Source organism: Chinchilla lanigera, unplaced genomic scaffold, assembly GCF_000276665.1.
Source record: "Chinchilla lanigera isolate Chin_1 unplaced genomic scaffold, ChiLan1.0 scaffold00092, whole genome shotgun sequence".
Taxonomy (NCBI): Eukaryota; Metazoa; Chordata; class Mammalia; order Rodentia; family Chinchillidae; genus Chinchilla; species Chinchilla lanigera.
Window position 1 is genome coordinate 2,731,378 of NW_004955493.1, and position 20,621 is coordinate 2,751,998.

The 20,621-nt window shown below is 44.6% G+C and overlaps 1 protein-coding gene across 1 annotated transcript in view; it reads left to right on the plus strand.

The window, feature by feature from the left end:
• The first annotated feature begins 10,718 nt into the window (after window positions 1–10,718).
• Window positions 10,719–20,621, plus strand: part of Cacng3 (calcium channel, voltage-dependent, gamma subunit 3) — a 99,258-nt gene continuing 89,355 nt past the window's right edge. The window contains exon 1 of the mRNA XM_005405105.2: window positions 10,719–11,775. Coding sequence (XP_005405162.1) covers window positions 11,565–11,775 — 211 coding nt within the window. The 5' untranslated portion in view covers window positions 10,719–11,564. The remainder of the gene's footprint in view (window positions 11,776–20,621) is intronic.

Below are 20,621 nucleotides of genomic sequence, written 5' to 3' on the forward strand. Positions count from 1 at the left end.
TTTAGGAAGGCTTCCAAACTGGATTTAAGCCTCTTACTCATCGATCGAGGTGTTTATCTCATCTCTCAATAAGAGACACCTTTGCTACCTCTTGGGTCATTGTGTTTTCCTGGTGCATAATTTTCAAGGCAACTGATTAACCACATACTCGCCGTCCATTTGTTATTCTAATGCTGGCAGATTAAAACAAATCTCATTAAGAAAGCCAGCTCCTTTGGCATTACAGCTTTATTTATAGTTGCAACTGACATTTTTATTGAACACTTAATACAGGCCAGGCACTTATATGTATTATCACATGTAATCCTCACTATATAGTAAGGCAGCCTCATTGACCAAAGAGATAGACCCTATTACTACTCTCATTTTATTCTTGAGGAGTAAATGGCATGGGAAGGTCAAGTAGATTTCTCAAGGTCATAGAGCACTCAGTTGGGCCTCAGTTTTTCTACCTCTAAATTCCATACTGTCTGCCGTGCCCCAAGTACAGTGCTTGATAAATCAGTAGATATAAACTTTCCTCCAAAAATCTCTTTTGCACTCTAGGGGTGGAGTTCTTTCTTCTGGTGAAATTTGTCCAGAAACCACTTGGGGTCTCTCCCTTGACTCAGTTTCCATAGTCAGAGCTTAGACAACGGCCAGTTCCACACCTGTGCTGCCAACTCCATCACCCCTCAGCCCGGAAGGTCGGAGGAAGAGGCGCCGCGTGGGGGAGCTAGAGTCAAAGGGCTCTGCTATTTGCTCGTCATCCTGTGCGTCTCTGCTGTGATTTCCACCCCGTGGATCAAAGCCGAAAACACTGACGTACTACTAAAAAGGTACAAACCTGATCACATCACTTCCTGCTTAGGGCCTCTCAGAGCTCCCTGGCCTTCAGAAAAATGTCATATTCCTTAATGCCAATATTTCTAGCTCATGTGAATGCCAGAGCTTCCTAATTTGTCTTCTGACCTTCACTCTTGCCTTTGTAGAATTCATTATATGCCGCATGGCTAGAGTGAAATTCCAAACTATCCATCAGATCACATTACTCCTCTGCTTAAAATCATGCCATACCTTCACATTGCGGGAGAATAATACCTGTGCTCTGCCTACCATGGCCGAATAGGTCTGCATGGTCTGGCTTCATCTCTCGGTTTTCTTCCTGTGCATAGGATTCCCAGCACACTATATTTTCTGTCTTTCATCAAGCCGCGTTCATGGTCTTTCACTTTCCCTAGATCCCATTAAGGCTGACCTCTCCTCTGTCACTGATCCTTCTTCACTCAGAAGTCGTTTGGTCCACAGAATACTACCACCGTACTACCCAAAGCAGTCCTTCTCCTTCCGGCTCAGACATATGCCAGCTCAGCTAGCTTCTCATAGTGTTTATCACCACCTGCATTCTATAGCTTGGATCTCGGATGTCCCCAAAAGGTCCATTGCTAAATGCTTGGCCCCCAGGGTGACTCTACAGGAAGACTGTGAAAACTTTGGAAGGTGGGCGGTCCTTAGGCCACTGGGGACTCACTCCAACAGGGAATCGTGAGAATCCAGTCTCTGTACCTCTCTCTCTCCCCGTCGTCTCTGTCTGTCTGTCTCTCTCCTCTCCTCTTCTCCCTCCCTCTCCACAGCTCTCCTCTCTCTTGCTTCCTGGCCATAAGGCAAGCGGTACAGCTTCACCTGGCACTCCCACCGTGACATATTCCCTCACCATAGACCCAAAGCAAAGAGGCCAACCCATAATAATAGACTAGAACCTCCAAAATTATGAACTACGTAAACCTTTTACTTCTATGAAACCTTTGCCTTAGGTATTTCACTGTAGTAACAGAAAACTGACTTACAAAATATTTTTCTGTTTAGTTGTTTACCTATTTACTGGCTATCTTTCTCACCTAACACAAACTTTTTAGTCAGGGAATCCGTAGCCTCAGTATCTACAAAAGTATTTGGCAAATAAGTGCCAATTTGCTGAATGATCTAACACAGCTCAAAGGTCCTGCAAGGTAGGGCATCTATATATCTGCAGGACACAGTAAATACAGGTTACTTTTTTACTTGCCACCATCTATCCATCCTTCTGGTAAGAGCACTCTCACTTCCTTCTAAGCATCCCTTTGCCCCACCGCCAGGCCACATGGTTTGAAGTGATCCTCGCCTCCATGTGCTCAGGGACGGGAAGAGAGCTCCCACCCAAGAGTCAGCAAATTCCATTGTCTGCCAGCCGCGATTGTTTGCAGACGGGTGTGAGCCACACGGATCAGTGAAAGTCCAGCTTAGAGATACTTGCTGCAACTGCTAGCGGCGGGGTGCCCGCTTCCCCCCCGCATGGCTCAGCCGGCAGGATGCAGGCCAGGACTGCCGTGCACTTGAGAACAGAGCCAGGCTGAGCCGGAGCCCCTGCAGAGGGAGGAAGCCGTGAGGTGAAATGGAGCAGATTCCAGAAGTCACTGTTCAGGGTCCTGGGTGCCATCACACCTGAGCGTCTCTAGCTTTGGACTATCAAGTCCACACGTGCGGACTGGTGACTTTTACTTGTTTTATACACGGAGTTGGATTTCAGTCACCTGTACCTAGAAGCTTCATGGCCAGCAGACTACTTCTCTACTTTCACTTCTCCTCATTTTTATAAATTAGGAATGGTGTTCACGTGCTGAACTTGAAAATGAACAAAATAAATTAAAGGGTCTATTTTTGTCATGTAATGAGAATTTTGAAAATAGATAGTCCTGGCCTGAGATGAAGGCTCCAATGCCGTTAGGGACTCAAACTACTTCTGTTTTACTTTTGGCTTTCCTGAACATGTACTTGTTACTTTACAGTAATAAGGTGGCTGACCAACCCCCTGCACGACCTCCTAGCCTCATGCAGGAAGAAAGTGAAGGGCAAGTAGCAGCACATGTGTGCGGGCAAAGCCTGACCTTCAACCCCCTCGAACAATATTTTATAGAAAACCCACAAAACACCCTTTCCCCTGATTTCTTTTTTATTGTGGTAAAATATGCATAATGTAAAATTCGCCATGTGAAGTGTACGATTCAGTGGCACAGCCACACCCGCAATGTTGTGTAACCATCACAACTTTCTCTGAAATTTTCCACCTACCTAACAAAAAACTCTGTAACCATGAGGCAATAGCTTCTCACACTTCATAGCCTTCAAGCTAGTCTGTCTGTCCTTTCATACGCCTGTTCTACAGACCTCGCGTGAGTGGAATATTTTGTCTGGCTTATTTCCCTTATCACAATAATGTTTTCTAGATACTGTCATATGTAGCAGGGGTCTGATCTTCGCACCTTTTCATGGCTGGACAGTATTCCATGTACATTCTACGTTCTGTTTACCTGTTCATCTGTGGATTGTTCCCACCTCTTGGCTACTGTCCACGCAGCAACATTCAATTACATTTTGTTAGAAGATTGTGACAGATCCATCCTTTTTTTAAGGAACTGAACAATGTAATTTTCTTTAACTTGGACAATAACATCCCTAACCACAGTCAGAGTTTTGTTAGTCATAAAGAAATACATAAAGACTGACCGGCAAGTGAACTACCAGTTTCCACAACAATTCACACTTTTTCCCCTCGAAGGTCATTTTACATACAGGTGCATTTACCTACCCTAAAATCTCCCCTACTCAAAAGGTGGTACTTCTGAGTAACGCCTGACAGCAATGTTCCTCTTCAGCTGGTTTCGTTGTATCTTCTTATGGTTTAAACTAGAAAACAACTTCCTTGCTTCCAGAATACCCACTATCCCATAGGGCAGAAGGAACTAAGGGACTAAGCTGGGTATTGAGGTGTGTGTATACCCAAATTCCCAGCACGCTGGAGGCTGGGACAAAAGGATCACTAGTTCAAGCCTGGCCTGGGCAATTTAGCCACCGAGTGTGCACCTGTCTCAAAATAAAAAATAAAAGTAGTGTCAAAATTTTTTTTAAAAAAGCAGAGACCAAAGTTCAGCAGTCACAAGTGTGTAGAAATGATCCAGAGAGCAGAAATTGACAAATTTCCCTCCTGAAAATGGAAGAAGTAGCCTGCCTAACAAACCCATTCTCTTCAGAAAGGAGCTCTTTTGTCCATTACTTTCCGTCTTGCTTCCATCGGGAGGGTTGATCGCCATTCGGCTCTCTGGGTGGGATAGAAGAGGACAAGCGTCCTTTTAGGTTCAAAAGTCTTTTAGGAGCTTCACTGTCCAGGCGTGTGACAGTCACGGGTTGCAACACTGAATGTTATCTGGCACCTGGTGCCATCCAAAGCTCAACGGCTTCATATATTTTCTGTCAATAGCAGAATATCTTATTTGGACATAATATTCAAGAAAAAAGCCCGTGTGTTAACCTCACATTGCACTCCAGCCATGTAAACTTCCTTCTCTTCCTCCAGCTCATCAGAGACCAGGCTCTGAACACGTGAATCCTGCCGTCCACCTTGAATTCTACCATTCTTCACTTGGCTATTCACCCCTGAGGGCTTGGTTTAAGCGCACCTTCTTGGATGAGGTCCTGTGATACTGCTTTTGATCTGCACTTCCTCTGTCAGAGCGCTAACCAGTCCTCCTGTGCCCTAGGCAAAATGCCCTCGAAGTAGAGCCTGATGCAGAGATTTTGGTACACCCTGATGTACCGTAGGAGTGGCTTTTGGGAAAAAAATACTCCAAAGGAATATGGGGAACAGGATGCAAAAGGACAGATGATTCTATAACTGTTTTTTCCTGGAGAGCAGCATTAGTATCCCTGAGAACTTGCTAAAAAGGAGCATATTGCTAGAAATGAACCTGCTAAACACCACACAGCTTAGAAACGCTAGATGTAGAAGCCAGTATTGTCAGTTAAGCCCTTTAGGTGATTGTAATGCACACTATGATTTAAGAAAGGACAAAAATCAAACAAGGATGTGGTCTCCAATAAAATCAGAGGACTTTGGAGCATAAACTGCATCTCAGGCCCGTTCCTGGCTTCTGTCACCATGGAAGCATTTTCACCCCTCTGTCTGCCACTCTGACCGAAGGCTGCCCCTGCGGAGAGGGCTTGTTACTCCTTGGATGAAGCAGTTCCCGGTTATAATTCTCCAGGTAGGGGCTGGGGAGATGTGGGTTAGGACAGCGTAAATGCAGACCTAGGGAAGGGCTTCTGGGGAGTAGGGTGCCAGGAGCACATTCTACAATTGTTCTTATTTGCCTGATTTCCCCTGTCCTCTCCATTGGGCTGAGAGTTCCATGTGACCAAGAACAATGTGTTTCTCTATTGATTTTCCAGTGCCTGTCACAGGTGTGAAACTTAATCAGTATTTTTGCAACTAATTGATGAAGCAAACACTAATTGAGCACCTACTAAATCCTGGACACTGTTCTAAGATCTGGTAGTTTAGATGTGATCCCGTTTATTTTTTTAATTTTTTAAAAAAATTTATGGTCTTTTTTTCTGGTACCAGGAATCGAACTCACAACCTTATGCTTGCCAGGCAGGCACTATGCCGCTGAGCTAAATCCCCAGCCCCTAGATGTGATCCCTTTTTGAGAGAGGGTCTCCCTATGCAGTTCAGGCTGGCCTTGAGCTCACTTTGTAGCCCAGGCTGGTTTCCATTTTTTTTTTTTTTCTGGGATTGAAAATCAAACTCAGGACCTTGCCCTTGCCAGGCAGGCGCTTATGCTGCTGAGCTATAGCGCCAGCCCTAGATGTGAACAAAAAAACCACTTGTCCTTACCAAAGAGATGATGAGGTTGGATCAAAAGATACAGTGAATGTTAAATGAAATTTGTTATAGCAAAAAGCACATTGCCATTAAATCCCTTGAAAAACTCCCCCTCACTTTAAACTCGCTGACCCCATATTCTGGCCGCCTTCTGAAGCAGTTCTGGAAGCCCTCTTTGTGCCTTGTTGTCCTGTCATGGCACCTCGGGGTCCTGCATTGATTCAAAACACTTATCTTTGGTCCTCATTTTGACTTTGGGGAACAGTGAGAAGTCACACGGTGCCAGATCGGAGGAGGAACGTGGGTGAGGACCCCTCACGTTGTCTTTGCAAGCCTGCTTTCCTGTGGAACGTCACTAGGCTGCAGCAGTTCCTTTATTTTTGATCACACCTCATAAAGACACTCGTGAAAGAGCACTTCCAGAACTGCTTCAGAAAATGATGGGACAAGTGTGCTCGACGCCAAGGAGAGTGTTTTGGGGAGGATTAATGGCAGTGTGCCTTTTCCTGTCATAAATACGTTGAGGTTAAACACTAACCACAAATTTCGATCACACCCTGTGGATGCACCTGTATGTATGTGCACGCATGCACAGCACAGTATCAGATACTGATAAATACAAGGAGGAAAGCAAAGCTGAATGAGAGGATGGAGAAAAATATGGGGTGACAGAGCAGTTAAAAAAGAATTCTCTGAGAAGGTGACATTCCAGCCAAGGTGTGAATGGAAAAGCAGGACTGAAACGCGATTTGGGTAGAGCATCACTTTTGTGTAAATTTAAAATTATCCAAAAATTCAAATATATATATATATATATATATATATATATATATACACACATATATATATGTATGTGTGTATGCATATACAGGGTGTCTCAGGAACAAGCATTCAGAACACAGAGAATAAAGGAACGAGTCACAAGAAACACCTGGCATTTGTGTGCTGGTAAAGCAGGAAGTGGTGTATCATTTTCACTTATTTTTTAATAAACTTGAAACGTGTATCAAAGTATGCGTGCACAAGATTAAAAGTCAAATGGGATAGAAACTGCTGAAATGAGGTCCTGCCCCAGGGAGTCATCAGACATCCATTTCTGTGTTAGTTTACCTTACTTCACCTGAACTGCACTTCTGTCCTCCGAATACAGCTGTGGAAGATTTTTAGCTCTCCTATTGGCTATCTTTGTGATTTTCAATGGCATGCCCAAACTCTAGAACTCCCTTCACCAGCCAGAGTTACGTGTCTGATTTCTCTCTTTGTAATATCGGACGAGATCAGGAGGGTTCCGGGTGGTATGGCCTTAGACACCTGTCTATGATATCAGGACAGTGCGCCCTACCTGCCTTCGCCAAGTTGGTCCCCTGTGACCCTGAGCACAGCTGCTGGGAAGCGGCACCCAAAAGTCAGGCTGTCTTTTCTGGAAATTTAAAAATGGAACTAAAACTTCTCATTCTAGTCTGGGTGGGATTTGTGAATATAAATGACATAAAAGCTCCAAATCTGCCTCCCATCTTAGACATCAAAGAGCAAAGAAGGCAAAACAATTTTTTTTTTATCTGAAAATGTGAAAAGAAGCAAAGATAAAAACTGGAGTGACAGTCAAAGCTTCTGATGGCTTTTATTTCCTATTCCAGCTACTTTTTTTTTAAAATTTCCTATTCCAGACTTACTTGTGTCTGCCTTATGGTTCCTTAAAACCAAATCTCCTATTTTCTTAAGCTAGCTGCAGTAAACTCTTGAGGTTACAGATGAAATGTACTCACTAATGCAATACCCCGTATAATAGAATCAACTCCGTGCAGAACAAGAACCAGATGTTTGTCTAAAGTGCTCAGCAGGCTGCCTTGCACATAGTAGGCACCCAAGAAACAAGTGTTGAATTGAATTGACTACCAGTACTCCTTCTTAAATGATACAGCCACCTTCACAAGGCACTTTCTTCTCCAGAGGTGAGGGTGTCTTTGATGTATGACAGAATGAACAGGAAAGATGCACCAGCTACTCACTAGCTAAGAGTGAAAGTGGAAGGAAAAGATCTTAAGAAGAGAATCAGATGTCAGCCTCAAGCTGCCTGAATGCCTCCTAGTCTCATGCCAGATAAGTACAATCAGCAAGGATCATCAGCAAACAGAGAAAAACTCTCCCTCCATCACTTTCGTGAGAGATAGAGCTTTGAATCTCTTGGGTCCCTGATTGAGCTGGTCAAAGAGCCCTCTAGTGGTGAAAATGGGCAATTACATCCGGGTTTAGATGGCAGGCTAGCTGCCTGTACACACCTACAGGCTCTATTGAATGAAGGGATGAGGTCAGCGCCTGGTAACTAGGGAGGCATTATCAGGAACTAGCTGATGGCTTCCCTGCCTCTGCACTCCCACTCCCACTCCAGTCAGGTGTTCTGAGCTGCTCCACGTACAGGCTGGAGACCTCCTACGGTCTGCGATTGGCTTTGGCTCTAGGCAGGAGTTACAAATAAGGATCTGCCTCACCAAGCCAAAAGCACTGCATAAAACTCTATTCTTACTACTTGTGTCCCCCCCCCACCCCGTCTTCAGAAAACCTGCCAAGATCCTGACTATGGTTGTCACTTTATCTGCTTGAGCTCCTGATCTCTTCTCACTAGCCGACTCAGGTTCCATCTGCTGGACCCTCTGGGCTCCTTGCTTTGTGTGTCTGCATTTATGTTACAGAGCTGGGGCAGCGGTGGAGGTGACACCACTCTTGTTTCACTGAGGCTCCGGTGATAGAGCATCTGGGTACACTCTCCCTAAGGCCAAAGCCCCTTGACCCTCCGTCAACACTGTCTTGCTTTGAGAGAACACCTTTTTGACCCTTACTGGAGTAAAGGAAGGATCAAATAAACCCTAGAATGACTGTTTTGATCATTATTAATTATTTCATATTACTTAAGTTTCACCAGTTGAATAACCTGTCCCCAGAAAGACTACATTTACCTCCATGTCACACATAACTTTTTCCTTGGTCATTTTTATTAGGATACATTTGTGACACATAATAATTACATTCATCTCGGGGAACTGGCACATGTTGCATCTTAATCATCTTTACATCCTTTTCCCTTCCCCACCTTCCCATGTCCTATCCTCTACATCCTCCTTCCATCCCCACGAAGTCTACCTTCCTGTGTCCTGTCATGTATCTTTTATTTTGTTCTTTAAATTATTTATACTTTGAGTTTCTCATACAAGAGAAACCATGTGATATTTAACCTTCTGAGTCTGATTTATTTCACTTAGTATTATGGTCTCAAGGTCCACCTATTTTCCTAAAAATGTCTGGACTTTAGTAATAATAGTCAAGGGAGAATTTTTTTGAGATGTGAGCTTTCTTCCTAAGAAAAACAAAATATCAACTAAGTTGTAGGAGGCCTTGTCTATCTTACCCCATTATCTATGTCATTCTTCTGGGATATGGTTAGTTGTGGCCCTGGCTCTAAATTTATGTGTTGCTTTTTATTTATTTGGCAAATTCTCAGTATAAACTATGACACATACAAATGCCACAAGATGCACAGAAGTTTGCAAACCTATGTATTCAAACCTCCATGCAAGCGTGCATATCCACACATGCATACAGCATATATTTATAGCAAACAGGTTCCCATGGCCCACGACACTACTTGCAGGTATATACATATATTTACATACCTGCTTTGTTTCTCCTACAAACTCACAGGCATTCAGAACACATAACAAAATTAAGCAGCACAAGTAAACATTCCAACACAATTATTAAAACCTATGCATGAATATGCATGTATATCCACCCGAGGGTCTAAGATTTCAAGTGACCTTAGCATCAAAATAAAAGTAGCAAAGTCACAGAGCAATTGTGAGTTGTATTCGAGAACTCTGATACATTGCTGCTCTTTATCTGAATATGTGCTCTCAGACGGATACCTAGAGATGGCACCTCCACAGTATGAGTGCCTATGATTATCTCCCACTATATTTTTGTCCTGTTAAATAACACTCAAGCATGACAGTTGGTGTGGACACATCTCAGCAATACAGCCTCAATTCCGAACACCAACCTCTGAATATCAGTCTTCTCACGCCACAAGAAAAAAATAATAATAAGGGCAATTCTGTGGAATGTCGATAGCCCACTCGGTGTGTGCTCATGCATATGCTAGAATACCAAGTACTAAAAAAAAAACAAAAAACAAACAGTTCAATGCCAACCCTTTGAAACACTGGCTATTTCCGAAGGGGATGGCTGTCAGATGTGCAATTGAATATGCACTTTGGACCAACAAGGAGAGCAGACCTGACTTCACCTGGGTCGCGGTCTGACTTAGACAAGGCTGTTAACACACGAACATTACAGGAACCTTTGGAAAGAATCTGACATTTTCAGTGGCTCTCCAACCTCGTTGAGTCCATCACCCCCTCACATGTGGAAGCGTTAAAATATTTAAGAGGTACATTCAGCACCAAAATTTCACATCCCTTCGCCCAAGGTCCCTGGCCTGTGCACAGCAGCGTCGGTGTCTATTCAGGTCCTTTGGTCCTGCAGGAACATGCGTTCATATGTACGTGAACGGTTCCGGGCTTGGTCTGAGCACTGTCTCCCGTGCAAACCAGAGCTCCAGAGAAAGGAGGGTAGACATATTGGTTTGTTTTCTGGGGAAACAAATTGAGACAGACAGACTCTGCACAGATGTGGCTGCGACAACACGTTTTGCCCATCCCGAGTGAGTCATAGAACTACCACCAAGAGAGGCCGGTCCCTTTAAGAAGACCAGGTTTTAGGGGGCTTCTCTCTCTTCAGTGGGCTCCAGCGGCTGCCGCAGCTGAAAAGCAAACTTGCCTGCCTCGGGGTGCCCGGGGGAGATGGGGTTGACTGGAGAACGCTGCGCTGGGTGGGCGCCGAGAGCGCCGGAGTGTGATGCGGGCTTTTTTCCCTTCTCCCTGTCTTTAACCCTTCCCGGAGCGGAGGGAAGGAGCGTGCTGCGGCGCCAAGGAGCCGGCGCTGACTGCCCTGGGCTCCCGAAACTTTGCGCCGAGCCTGAGCTTGACTCTGCAGAGCCCAGCCGTCTTTCTGGCCTGGAAAGGGACGGGAAGGGGTGCAGCGGGGAGCAGCCCTTCAGCACCCCGGGTCCCTAGGCCAGGCGCTGGGAAGGCAGGGGGTGCGGCCGCAGGAGGGAGCTGTCCCTTCAGCACCACGGACCGGCCGCCTCGGCGCTGGGAGGCGGACGCTGGGCAACAGGCGAGGAGCTGTCTTTTCAGCACCCAGACCTCTGCCCTCCGCTGGAGCCAGCCGGCCCCCGCCCCGGCGCTCTGCCTTTTCTCCAGTTTGAGCGGGGGTGTCGGGAGCAGGCGGAGAGCTTTCCTGGGAGGCTGGGGAAGCAGTGAGCACTCTTCTCAGAGGCTCGCCTCCCAGCAGTGCTATTTTTTGCCATCCGCCCTCACCCCCAGCACACGCGCTCGCGCGCACACACACGCGCGCACACACTCACCAGACCTCTCTGGATTTCTTTGCCTGGAGTCTCCTGGGGCTGTGAGGAGCCAGGCGCATCTCAAAACGATCCAGCAGCTCCAGGCTCCGAAGCCATGCCCTGCACGAACCCTCCTCTCTCCCAAGCTCCCGAGGAATGAAAGGAACCCGGGGAGCCTCCGAAAGCAGCCGTGATGCGGACCAACCCCCTGGAGCCTGCACCCTCCCGAGGGCCATAGACAGCCCAAGGAGCTGGAGAGAGCTCAAGGCAGGAAATCCCAGCTTCCCCAAGTCCCTGTGGATGCCGAAAAGAGGAGATCTACATTTTGGGAAGAGCCTGTCTTAGGTCACCCCGCTGCAGAGTGATTTTCCCCTCCGGCACTGTCTCCCCCTGAATCCCCAGCCGTCCAGAGTACCATGAAGAATTATGAGGATGTGTGACAGAGGTATCCAGATGTTGATCACCACCGTGGGAGCCTTCGCAGCTTTTAGCCTAATGACCATTGCAGTGGGCACGGACTACTGGTTATATTCCAGAGGTGTGTGCAGGACTAAATCTACAAGTGATAATGACACCAGCAGGAAGAACGAAGAAGTAATGACCCACTCGGGGCTGTGGAGGACCTGCTGTCTGGAAGGTATTTACAGATTCCTGTCGGTGGCTCTGAGTGATCCAGCTCCTGATGTGCTGGTGGGTGGGTGTTCAGGGAGATGGGGGTAGTATGGGGAAGGAGAAGCAGTTCAAACTGCTGCTGAGAATGTGCAGGTGTCCAGACTCTGTCCGTACCAAGACCGATGCTGTGCGGGATGAGAGGGCTGGGTCTTGTTTGTTTTTCGGTGTCGGCTTCATGTGATGAGATTTCGTGACACTCTGAAGCTGCTTCTGCAGTTGGGAAGATCTTCAAATTACAAATCCTTAGGCATATTGTGAACTGTCTGGATCTCTGTCTAGAAAAGAGGTCTTTAGCTTTGCTTAAATTGCCTTTCAGCGTATGTGTGTGCGTGTGTGCATGCGTGCATGTGTGTGTGTGTGTGTGTGTGTGTGTAGAGGAAGACAGGATGGGGGGGCAGAAAGAACCTGATCTGACCTGTCACATTCTGAGCTAGTTCCTTATTTCTCATTATAATCTTATCAGTTTTTTCTGAGTTCGGTCTCACTAGATATTGCCATGAACTTCTTCCAGTACCAGGGTAGCATGTATGAATTCCCACACCCCTCCCCCATACACAACACATTTAAAGAAAACTTCCTTATTCATACATGTTTCATTACTCGGCATCAAAACAAAACTGAAGTCTTGGCATTTGATGTGCATCTGCCTTCATTCCTCACTCATCCTCAAACCCAACAGATACATTTTCAATACATTTATGAAAGGCAGGTGCTCCAAGAGTCGCAAACCATCACTTCTAATTCTAAAAATTAAAGGATTTGCTCTGAATTATAATGAAAAAACAGACCAATTTTAGAATGCCAAGCCACTTTGGGTAACCCAGCTCACTATTAAACTTGCTTTGCACACATCAGGAGTCACTCTCAGCCTCACTGGGCAATGCCTGGATGTCACAGGGAGTGAACAGAAAGATAAAGAAGGAAATCAAAGCTCTGTGGAACCTGTATGCCTGAGGGAAGTCACTAGATTAGAGGAGCAGTAGGGAGTTTTCTCAGGCTTCTGAGCAATCTCTGAAGCTTGTTACAGTGATAGGTGAGAAAATATGGGTTTCCTATGTGCTCTCCTCTACTGCTTGCCATTGGTCCTCAACACCTTCATTCCCAGTGACTGGCATTTGTTAAGGCTTTTTGAGAAATTGCATTTACATTAATGACTTAGGAAATCATACCATGACATCACTTGCTAGTAGCATATTGCATCATTCTCCGATCTTCTTCCTGACGCTCTGAACAACTGCTCTCCTGGCTGTAGCACCACTACCACTGATTCTGTTTCCAACACAGATCTGCAACTGGTGGGAAGCCCAGGTAGAAAAGGGGCCTTTCAAATGCAACAAAGATCGTGTGAAGTCAAAAGACCTGATTAATGCTGCGAACTCTCTGTGTCACCTTGACCAAAACATTCACCCTCTCCAACTGTCATTTTGCTAACCTGGAAAGGGATTGGTTTGAAATTAACATCTTGAACTAACACTATCCAAGACTTACACTATATCTAGGCTACTACCAGAAGTTCTGAAATAATTGCTTCCTAAACACTGACAAAAATATATTTGTGATCATCTACAGTTGGATATGATAAAGTCAGTTACCTTAGGGAAATAATCTTCTTTTCCTATGTTGATGATAAGAGTCAAGTTTATTTTTTTTGAAATAATGTGATTTAGTGGGTGTTTTGGTGCCTATATAGTTCTAGAGATGATATAAGAAAAACTCTAAGGCCCCTCCCAAGCTGAAAAAGGCACATAGGTATGTCACATTTTAGTCATTTACAGTTCTTCTGCCCCTTGGAACTAAACCTGGAAATGCACAATTAAATACTAATTTTTGCTTCCCCTGCTGTATTCTATGAAAAGATAAATCTACCACATAAGAAGTAGGGCCTAAAATTCAGGGACCCTGCTTGACTCTCTCAGCCCCTGGTTTTCTCTTTTCTCCAGTGTCGTTCCCCACACCTACAGTTTGTACAAGGAACTGGAACCTCACCCAGGCATTCTGTGGGCTAAGTGGGAGAGGTGAGAAACAGAAGCAAGAAGGAATTAGATGCACTGAAGATGTGTTCTTGGGTAGGTTGATTCTTCAGAGAAAACTGGATGCAGTCTTCATGTAATTTAGCCCAGCCATTTTTGAAGTATTAAATACAGTAAGATGTACAGACCTGAATGAATTACAACAAGTTTTTAGCTATCTGTATACCCATATAAATAATACCTGAATGGGCCTGGCTGAAATCAGAAGCCAAGTTTTCCTTAAAATACTGAATGCACCAAATGTTCAAGGAATTTACAAGTCTTTGATTTCTGCATGATAAGACAGATGCAGTAGGCAGCATCTATCCTAGAATTTTTCATGCTCTGTGGGAAAGGAGATGTATGTCCATCTCCCATCCAGTATCTCCTGTCTATCCCAGAGCCTCAAGATCTTAATTTTGTGACCCTTTAAATGTGTATCAAAGGCTAACTCTGGGGGGGGGGAGGGTGTGACTCAATTTTCTTACACATATAATTAGAAGAGCCAATTCTTTCATACTTTTTGATGAATCATAAGACAATGTGGCTGTTTTGTCCAGAAGAGGAGACTGCTCAGGAGGGACATGACAGCTGTCTGCAAATATCTGAAGGGCTGTCATTTGGAAGAGAGATTTGAAATGTTATATGTGGCCTCAAGGAGTTAGAAGTAAGAGCTTGAGGAAAACAGGTTTTTTTCTAAGTATAAATTAACTATCCAATGTGGGAAGCTACAGGAAGTGATGGGGCCCCCAATATCAAAGGTATTCAAGTACAGTAAGAAAATGACATCCATTTTCCTAAACCTGGCTCATCATCACAGTCTCATAGACAGGGTTTTTAAAAATAATACAAACAATCAGGCCCACAACTAGATCCTCTGCTTCCGTAGGTCTGTGGTAGATCACTGCAAACTGAATTTCCCAAAAATCCTCTGAGCATTTATGTTGTTAAAGTCAACATGTATGGCATATTCACAGGGAGCTAGGGGTGCCTGTGTGTGTTCATGAGAATCCCCTCACTCGAGCAAGTGAAGGATAGTTCCAGCTTTCATTGGTATAACTCACCAAAATGTCATTTATATTTACCTCCTTGTCAGGGACTAACAGTGTTCCAGAATTTTGGAAAATGAAGTGTTTCATCTTTCAAGGGCTTAACGATGTGGGTATTGCTATGATCCTCATTCTACAGATGAGGAAACTGAGGCATGGGAAAGTGACATAACTGTCCCAAGGTTGCACGTCTCAATCTGGCAGGTAATACTTAACCAAAGCCACTCTGCTCCTCAGAGCATGGGCTAGAGATCATTAATTCACAATCTGGTAGATAGTTGGCTTCTGATGCCAACTATCATGCTTCATGATGAGTTCATGAGATGCCCAGAAACACGGGTTTTTCCATTCAGAATGCCCAGGTCTCAGATCACTCTGCTTGCCCGTGTAGCAACAACAGGGGACAAGGGCACCGGCGACAGCAGACCAGCACAAAGTCGGAGGCAACAAAGGACACACTTTGAATGAACAAACAATCAACCTATGTAGAGACACCCACATGGAGGGACCAAAACGAATGCCTGACTCATCATCTGGAGAGACTGCAAAGCATTCACAAAGTGGCTCCCCAACCTGCTGCATGCTTTCAGTGGCAGAGTGTGCCTTTGACTGAGACCATGTTCGATACGTGACGCTCTCATTAAGAAAACCCCCGGGGAAGCAATGTGTTTAGGGAATGCATGACCACCGGACCAGCAGAAAGGAATTCCAGCATTAATTACATTTCTGTCACTAACAGTTAGTCAATTGTGCTGTTCTCTCCCTTTACATCTCAGTTTACCTAATTCTAAGATAAGAACTCCTGATAAATAGCATAGGCAGATGTGGCGGTCCATACTGGTGATCACCAGCACTCCAGGAAGCTGAAGCAGAAGGATCGCAATTTCAAGCTGGGCCTGAGCCATTTAGTGGCTTAGTGAGACCCTGTCTCAAAATTTTTAAAAGAAAGTTTTTAAAGGGTTGGGGATGTAACTCAGTGTGAAGGCCCTGGGTTCAGCCCCCAGTAATACATAAGTAAGTAGTAACAAATCCAAATGTCCATGTGGCCTAGACAGGTAATGTATGAAACACGCACTCATGGTCTTCATCATGCAACTCTGATGGGTGTGGGTGCAGGTGTGTGCTGGGGGGTGGAGTAGCCATGCTTTTAGCAGATATATGCTAACTGAAATTTGGTCTCCTTGTGTAGCAACCTGTAGGTCGTAGGCACCATCTAAAGAACATCCATTACCTGACCTGACCTGATTTTTCACCAGCATGTGCACTCAATGTAGCCTTCTATTCCGAGTAGAGAAAAGCTAGAAGTAAAAATCTCCTTAAATTTAAAGTGTAGGCAACCAATTCAAATTTAACTTTTAAAAAATGTGGTGTCAGGGGCTGGGGATTTAGCTCAGCGGCAAAAGCGCCTGCCTGGCAAGCGCAAGGTCGTGAGTTCGGTTCCCGGTACCAGAGGAAAAAAAAAAAAAAATGTGGTGTCAGCAGAACCGTATTTATCCTGTAGTTGAACTTGAGCCATGGGTTGCCAATTTTGAGCCCTGATAGTTACCTAAGGGGTCTTTTAAATCCGAATTTCTGATTTTCTTACTGAATTTCTGAATTACTCTTTCTAAGTCAATAGTCACTTTTTCAATTCATTTAAAAAATGACTCTTAGGGAAAGAAAGCCTACTTAGGGTTTTAGGACAGAGTACTTAAAATTATGGAAAAGAAGTTCAATGAACTGCTATTTCTGCTACAGATGGGTCTGCAGGCCACCCAACATCTGGCTGAAAAACTGAAAAAATTTAGCCAGCCATTAGAAACTCCCCCGTATTTCCAAATCTCCAGATGGTTGACTTTTTCAGCCAGATGGGGTTCCAGCTTTATTTATGTGTTCAGGAGCCTCCAGGGAAGCTGCAAAGATGTCGTTGAGGATAAGGGTGTGAGAAAGACATGACCCGCCTTGAGTACTTCCTGTGTGCCGCGGCCCGTGCTGTTTCAAACATGTCAGCACACACTTTTGAATCTCTTCTCTCCTCCCAGTCGGTAGAGTCTACAGAGACACGGATTCTGGTCCACTGGGGACACTGCCGTATGTCTGTAGAGTTTGTGAGCCAGTCACTTCTGCCCCTTTAGTTCTAGATTGCATGCTGGGTCCTCTCTTCGCCATGGAGGCAGAATACGCTAGAGCTCACTTCCTCTCCTCCCTACTCCTGATTTTCTCCCTATTGCTTTCCCTGTACTCGTTTACCTTATCCGCAAGGCCCCCACAAAAAACTGGAGACGCTAAGCGGGCTGGAGTCTTAAGACAGGAGGGGAGTGAGTGCCGGCGCGCTGCCTGTGGGTGGAGTTAGGATTGGGCGGGTGGCGGAAGTCAGAAAGTGAGTCAGTCTGACCTGCAACCAGCATGCACCCATAGAGTCATACTATTTGATAAAATATTGAAATATTCCCATACATATCAGTAGGGAGCACCTGTCTTAAGTCTCCCGCCAGCTCCCCCTTTGGCTCCCCACTATTACTACCGCCATCCTAGGTTCCTGGAGCCTTCTGGAGAGCCCTTAGTTTCATCAAGGGAAGAGTTCGGCGTATGATGTGGCTCTGCAGATACCACAATGACACAGCTCCGGTCCTGGGAAACTGTCCATTCTTGACTGATCTTATCCCCTCTGATGGTTAAATACGGGGAATCTTATGCACCGTTAAGGCATTGTGAGTAGAAGGACCTACTCACCTTCCTTCTACCTCAAGCCCAACCCTCTACCGTTTGACTCTCCAATTGCACTCCTTTTAGAAAGTAGATACCCTGAAAATATACTTGTTGGCTTCATCACTTGGGTTAAAACAGAGGCCAGTGAGTGACCTGCGTGCTAAATTTCGGTGAGCAGTGGGAATGATTTATGGGGGTAACCAGTGTACCAAGAATATTGAAATGAATAGACTCTTCTCAGAAGTACAAGTGGCCAATAAATACATGCAAAAATGTTCAGCATCATTGGCCATTGGAGAACTGCAAGTTAAGCCAGCCCTGAGATTCTGTCTTAGTCTGGAAAGAATAGGTATCATCAAGAAATCAAATAATAGGGGCTGGGGATTTAGCTCAGCGGCAAAAGCGCCTGCCTGGCAAGCGCAAGGTCGTGAGTTCGGTTCCCAGTACCGCAGAAAAACCAAAAAAAAAAAAACATCATTCATGTAACAGTGGTACATGCATAACCATTTCATAGCAGCACAATTCATGCTGGCTAGCCCTTGGAAGTGGCCTGTGTGCCCATCAGCGTATGAATGGATAAGTAAAATGTGGTATTTACACACAAGGGAGCTCTACTGTGCCATAAAGAAGGATAAAGCTGAGTCATTGAGGGAAGATGGATGTGCCTTGTACCAATAATGTTGTATGAAATAAATCAGACACACAAGCTGCTCTCTCTTACATGAGAAGCCCAAAGTAGAAATAAACTAAAGGACAAAATAAAAGGAAGATAATAGGAAGCAGGGAGGTAGATCTTTGATAAGTGGGAAAGAGGAAGAGATGGAAGAAGTGGGGGGGAGAGGGGAAAGAAAGGGGAGGTAAAAATTAATAAGATGTGTTAGTACAAGTACCGGCCCCATGCAATGAATGTCATCATTGTACACTGCAAACATGCACTAATAAAAATTAAAAATTTAGAAAAAAAAGTAGGCAAAATGATAATATATTATTTTCGTGTTTTTGTAAGGCAGCATGCAACAAGCTTACCTAGGGAGTCATCTGACTATCTGGAGGAGTGTACTTTTGTCTGACTTCATTTTTTAAAAGAAATTCAGCCCCATTTAATGTGTGTTTACTGACCAAAAACAAGAGAAGATTTTTGTTCGCAGAGGTACACACAATTTCTGTTCATTAGAAGGGATAATCCCAAGTGCTGCAATTTATTGCCTGCTCTCTAGGACATTAATCAATTTTATATCCAACTAACAAACTTATTTTTAAAAACCTAACAACCTTATTTTAAAAACATTCACCAAAAAATCATAACATCCTCCTCCAACCAGTTTTGTCATTCTGCTGGTTTCCTTATTGTGGAATTGAAGAAAACTTGATGTGAGCTCCCTATGAATTTTAGCAGAATTGTATTTTTAACAATCTGAAAATTCTACTTTGATACATGGAAATCCCCCCAATAAAAACGCTGTTTCTGAGGTTAAAGAGAAGCCTAAAAATTCCCAGTGTTGTTTGCTTTTCCCGTATCCCACAACCATGCCAGGACACGCTATCCCAATGTAGGAGCAAATGTGCCTTCAATAACATTATTGACCACAGAGGACATTGAGTAACAGCAGGGGTTCCAGGATCAGGTAGACCTTGAATCCCATCTTGATTCTGCCATTTACTAACTGTGAGGCCTTGGAAAATGCTTAACCTCTGAGAATTAGTTTTCTTACCTGTCAAGTAGGGAAACAAGAGTAACAAATACTTCCACGGTTTCGCCTTTAGTTCTTCTGGCTCCTTCCTGTCTCTACATAGCACGTTGACCATGACTTCTTGACTTACTCATTTTAGGCAGTATCTGTCGGAGAAGACTGATGGTAGGTTGGCTTCTTATACTGGTATGCTCCTTCCTGCCAGTACTACTGCTTCCTCAATGAACTCCCCCTGGCTCCAAGAACCATTCATAACGAATAAGATGCCTGGGAAAAAGAGAGGCAAACATCCAATTTCTGATTGAATGCTTGCTTAGGCAGTCTGACTACACCTCTGCCCAGGTGCCAACCTCGGCAAAGAAGTTGGAGGGAATAGCAGGGATAAGAGAGGGCTGGCAATGGGCAGCCTGTTTGGAATGATGAGGTCCTGAATTGACTGGGTGTGGTAGTGGGTAGGTGAGCTTGAGTCATTGTGTCGGTGATCCACCCAAGAAAGCTACCTGTTATCCAAGAACATTCATTCAGGTCTGTCTGAGGTTTGCGGAAATGCTGCCCTACTCAGAAATGCCTGGCCTTGGAATCTAGCAAGGGTCCCAGATCACCAAATTCTACTCACCAGACAAGCACCTTGGTCCAGAACTGAGTTTATCCAAAGGGAAGAGGGTCTTTTTTTAAAAAAATGTTTGCATGGCAAATAAATGTATGAAAAAGTGTTCCATATTATTGGCCATTCAAGAGATGCAAATTAAAACAACACTGAGATTCCATCTCACCCCAGAAAGAATGGCTATCATCAAGAAATCAACCAGGAACAAATGCTGGAGAGGCTGTGGGGAGAAAGGAACTCTTCTCCACTGCTGGTGGGAGTGTAGACTGGTGCAAGCACTGTGGAGATCAGTGTGGAGATTCCTCAAAAGACTAAGATTGGAGGTCCCACTCAATCAAGCTGTTCCCCTTCTGGGTATCTTCCCAGAAGAATTAAAAACATCATACCACAGCGATATGTGTGCGCCCATGTTTACAACACCACAGTTTGTCATAGCTAAATCTTGGAAATGACCCAAATGCCCATCCACTGAGGAATGGATAAAAAAGATGTGGGTTTGTAAAAAATTTATTTAATGGAGTATTACTCAGCCATAAAGAAAGATAAACTAGCGACTTTCATAGGTAAATGGATGCAACTTGAGAACATACTCATTAAGTGAAATAAATCAGACCCACATGTGTAAACATCATATTGTCTCCTTAGTGTGAGAAGCTGAAAGAGTAAATAAGATCCAAAGTTTACAATGTATATTGTGAACTGGGAAGAAATTGCTTATAAGAAAACAAAAGGGAAAGGAAGGAAGAGAAAAGAGAAAAATATATAAT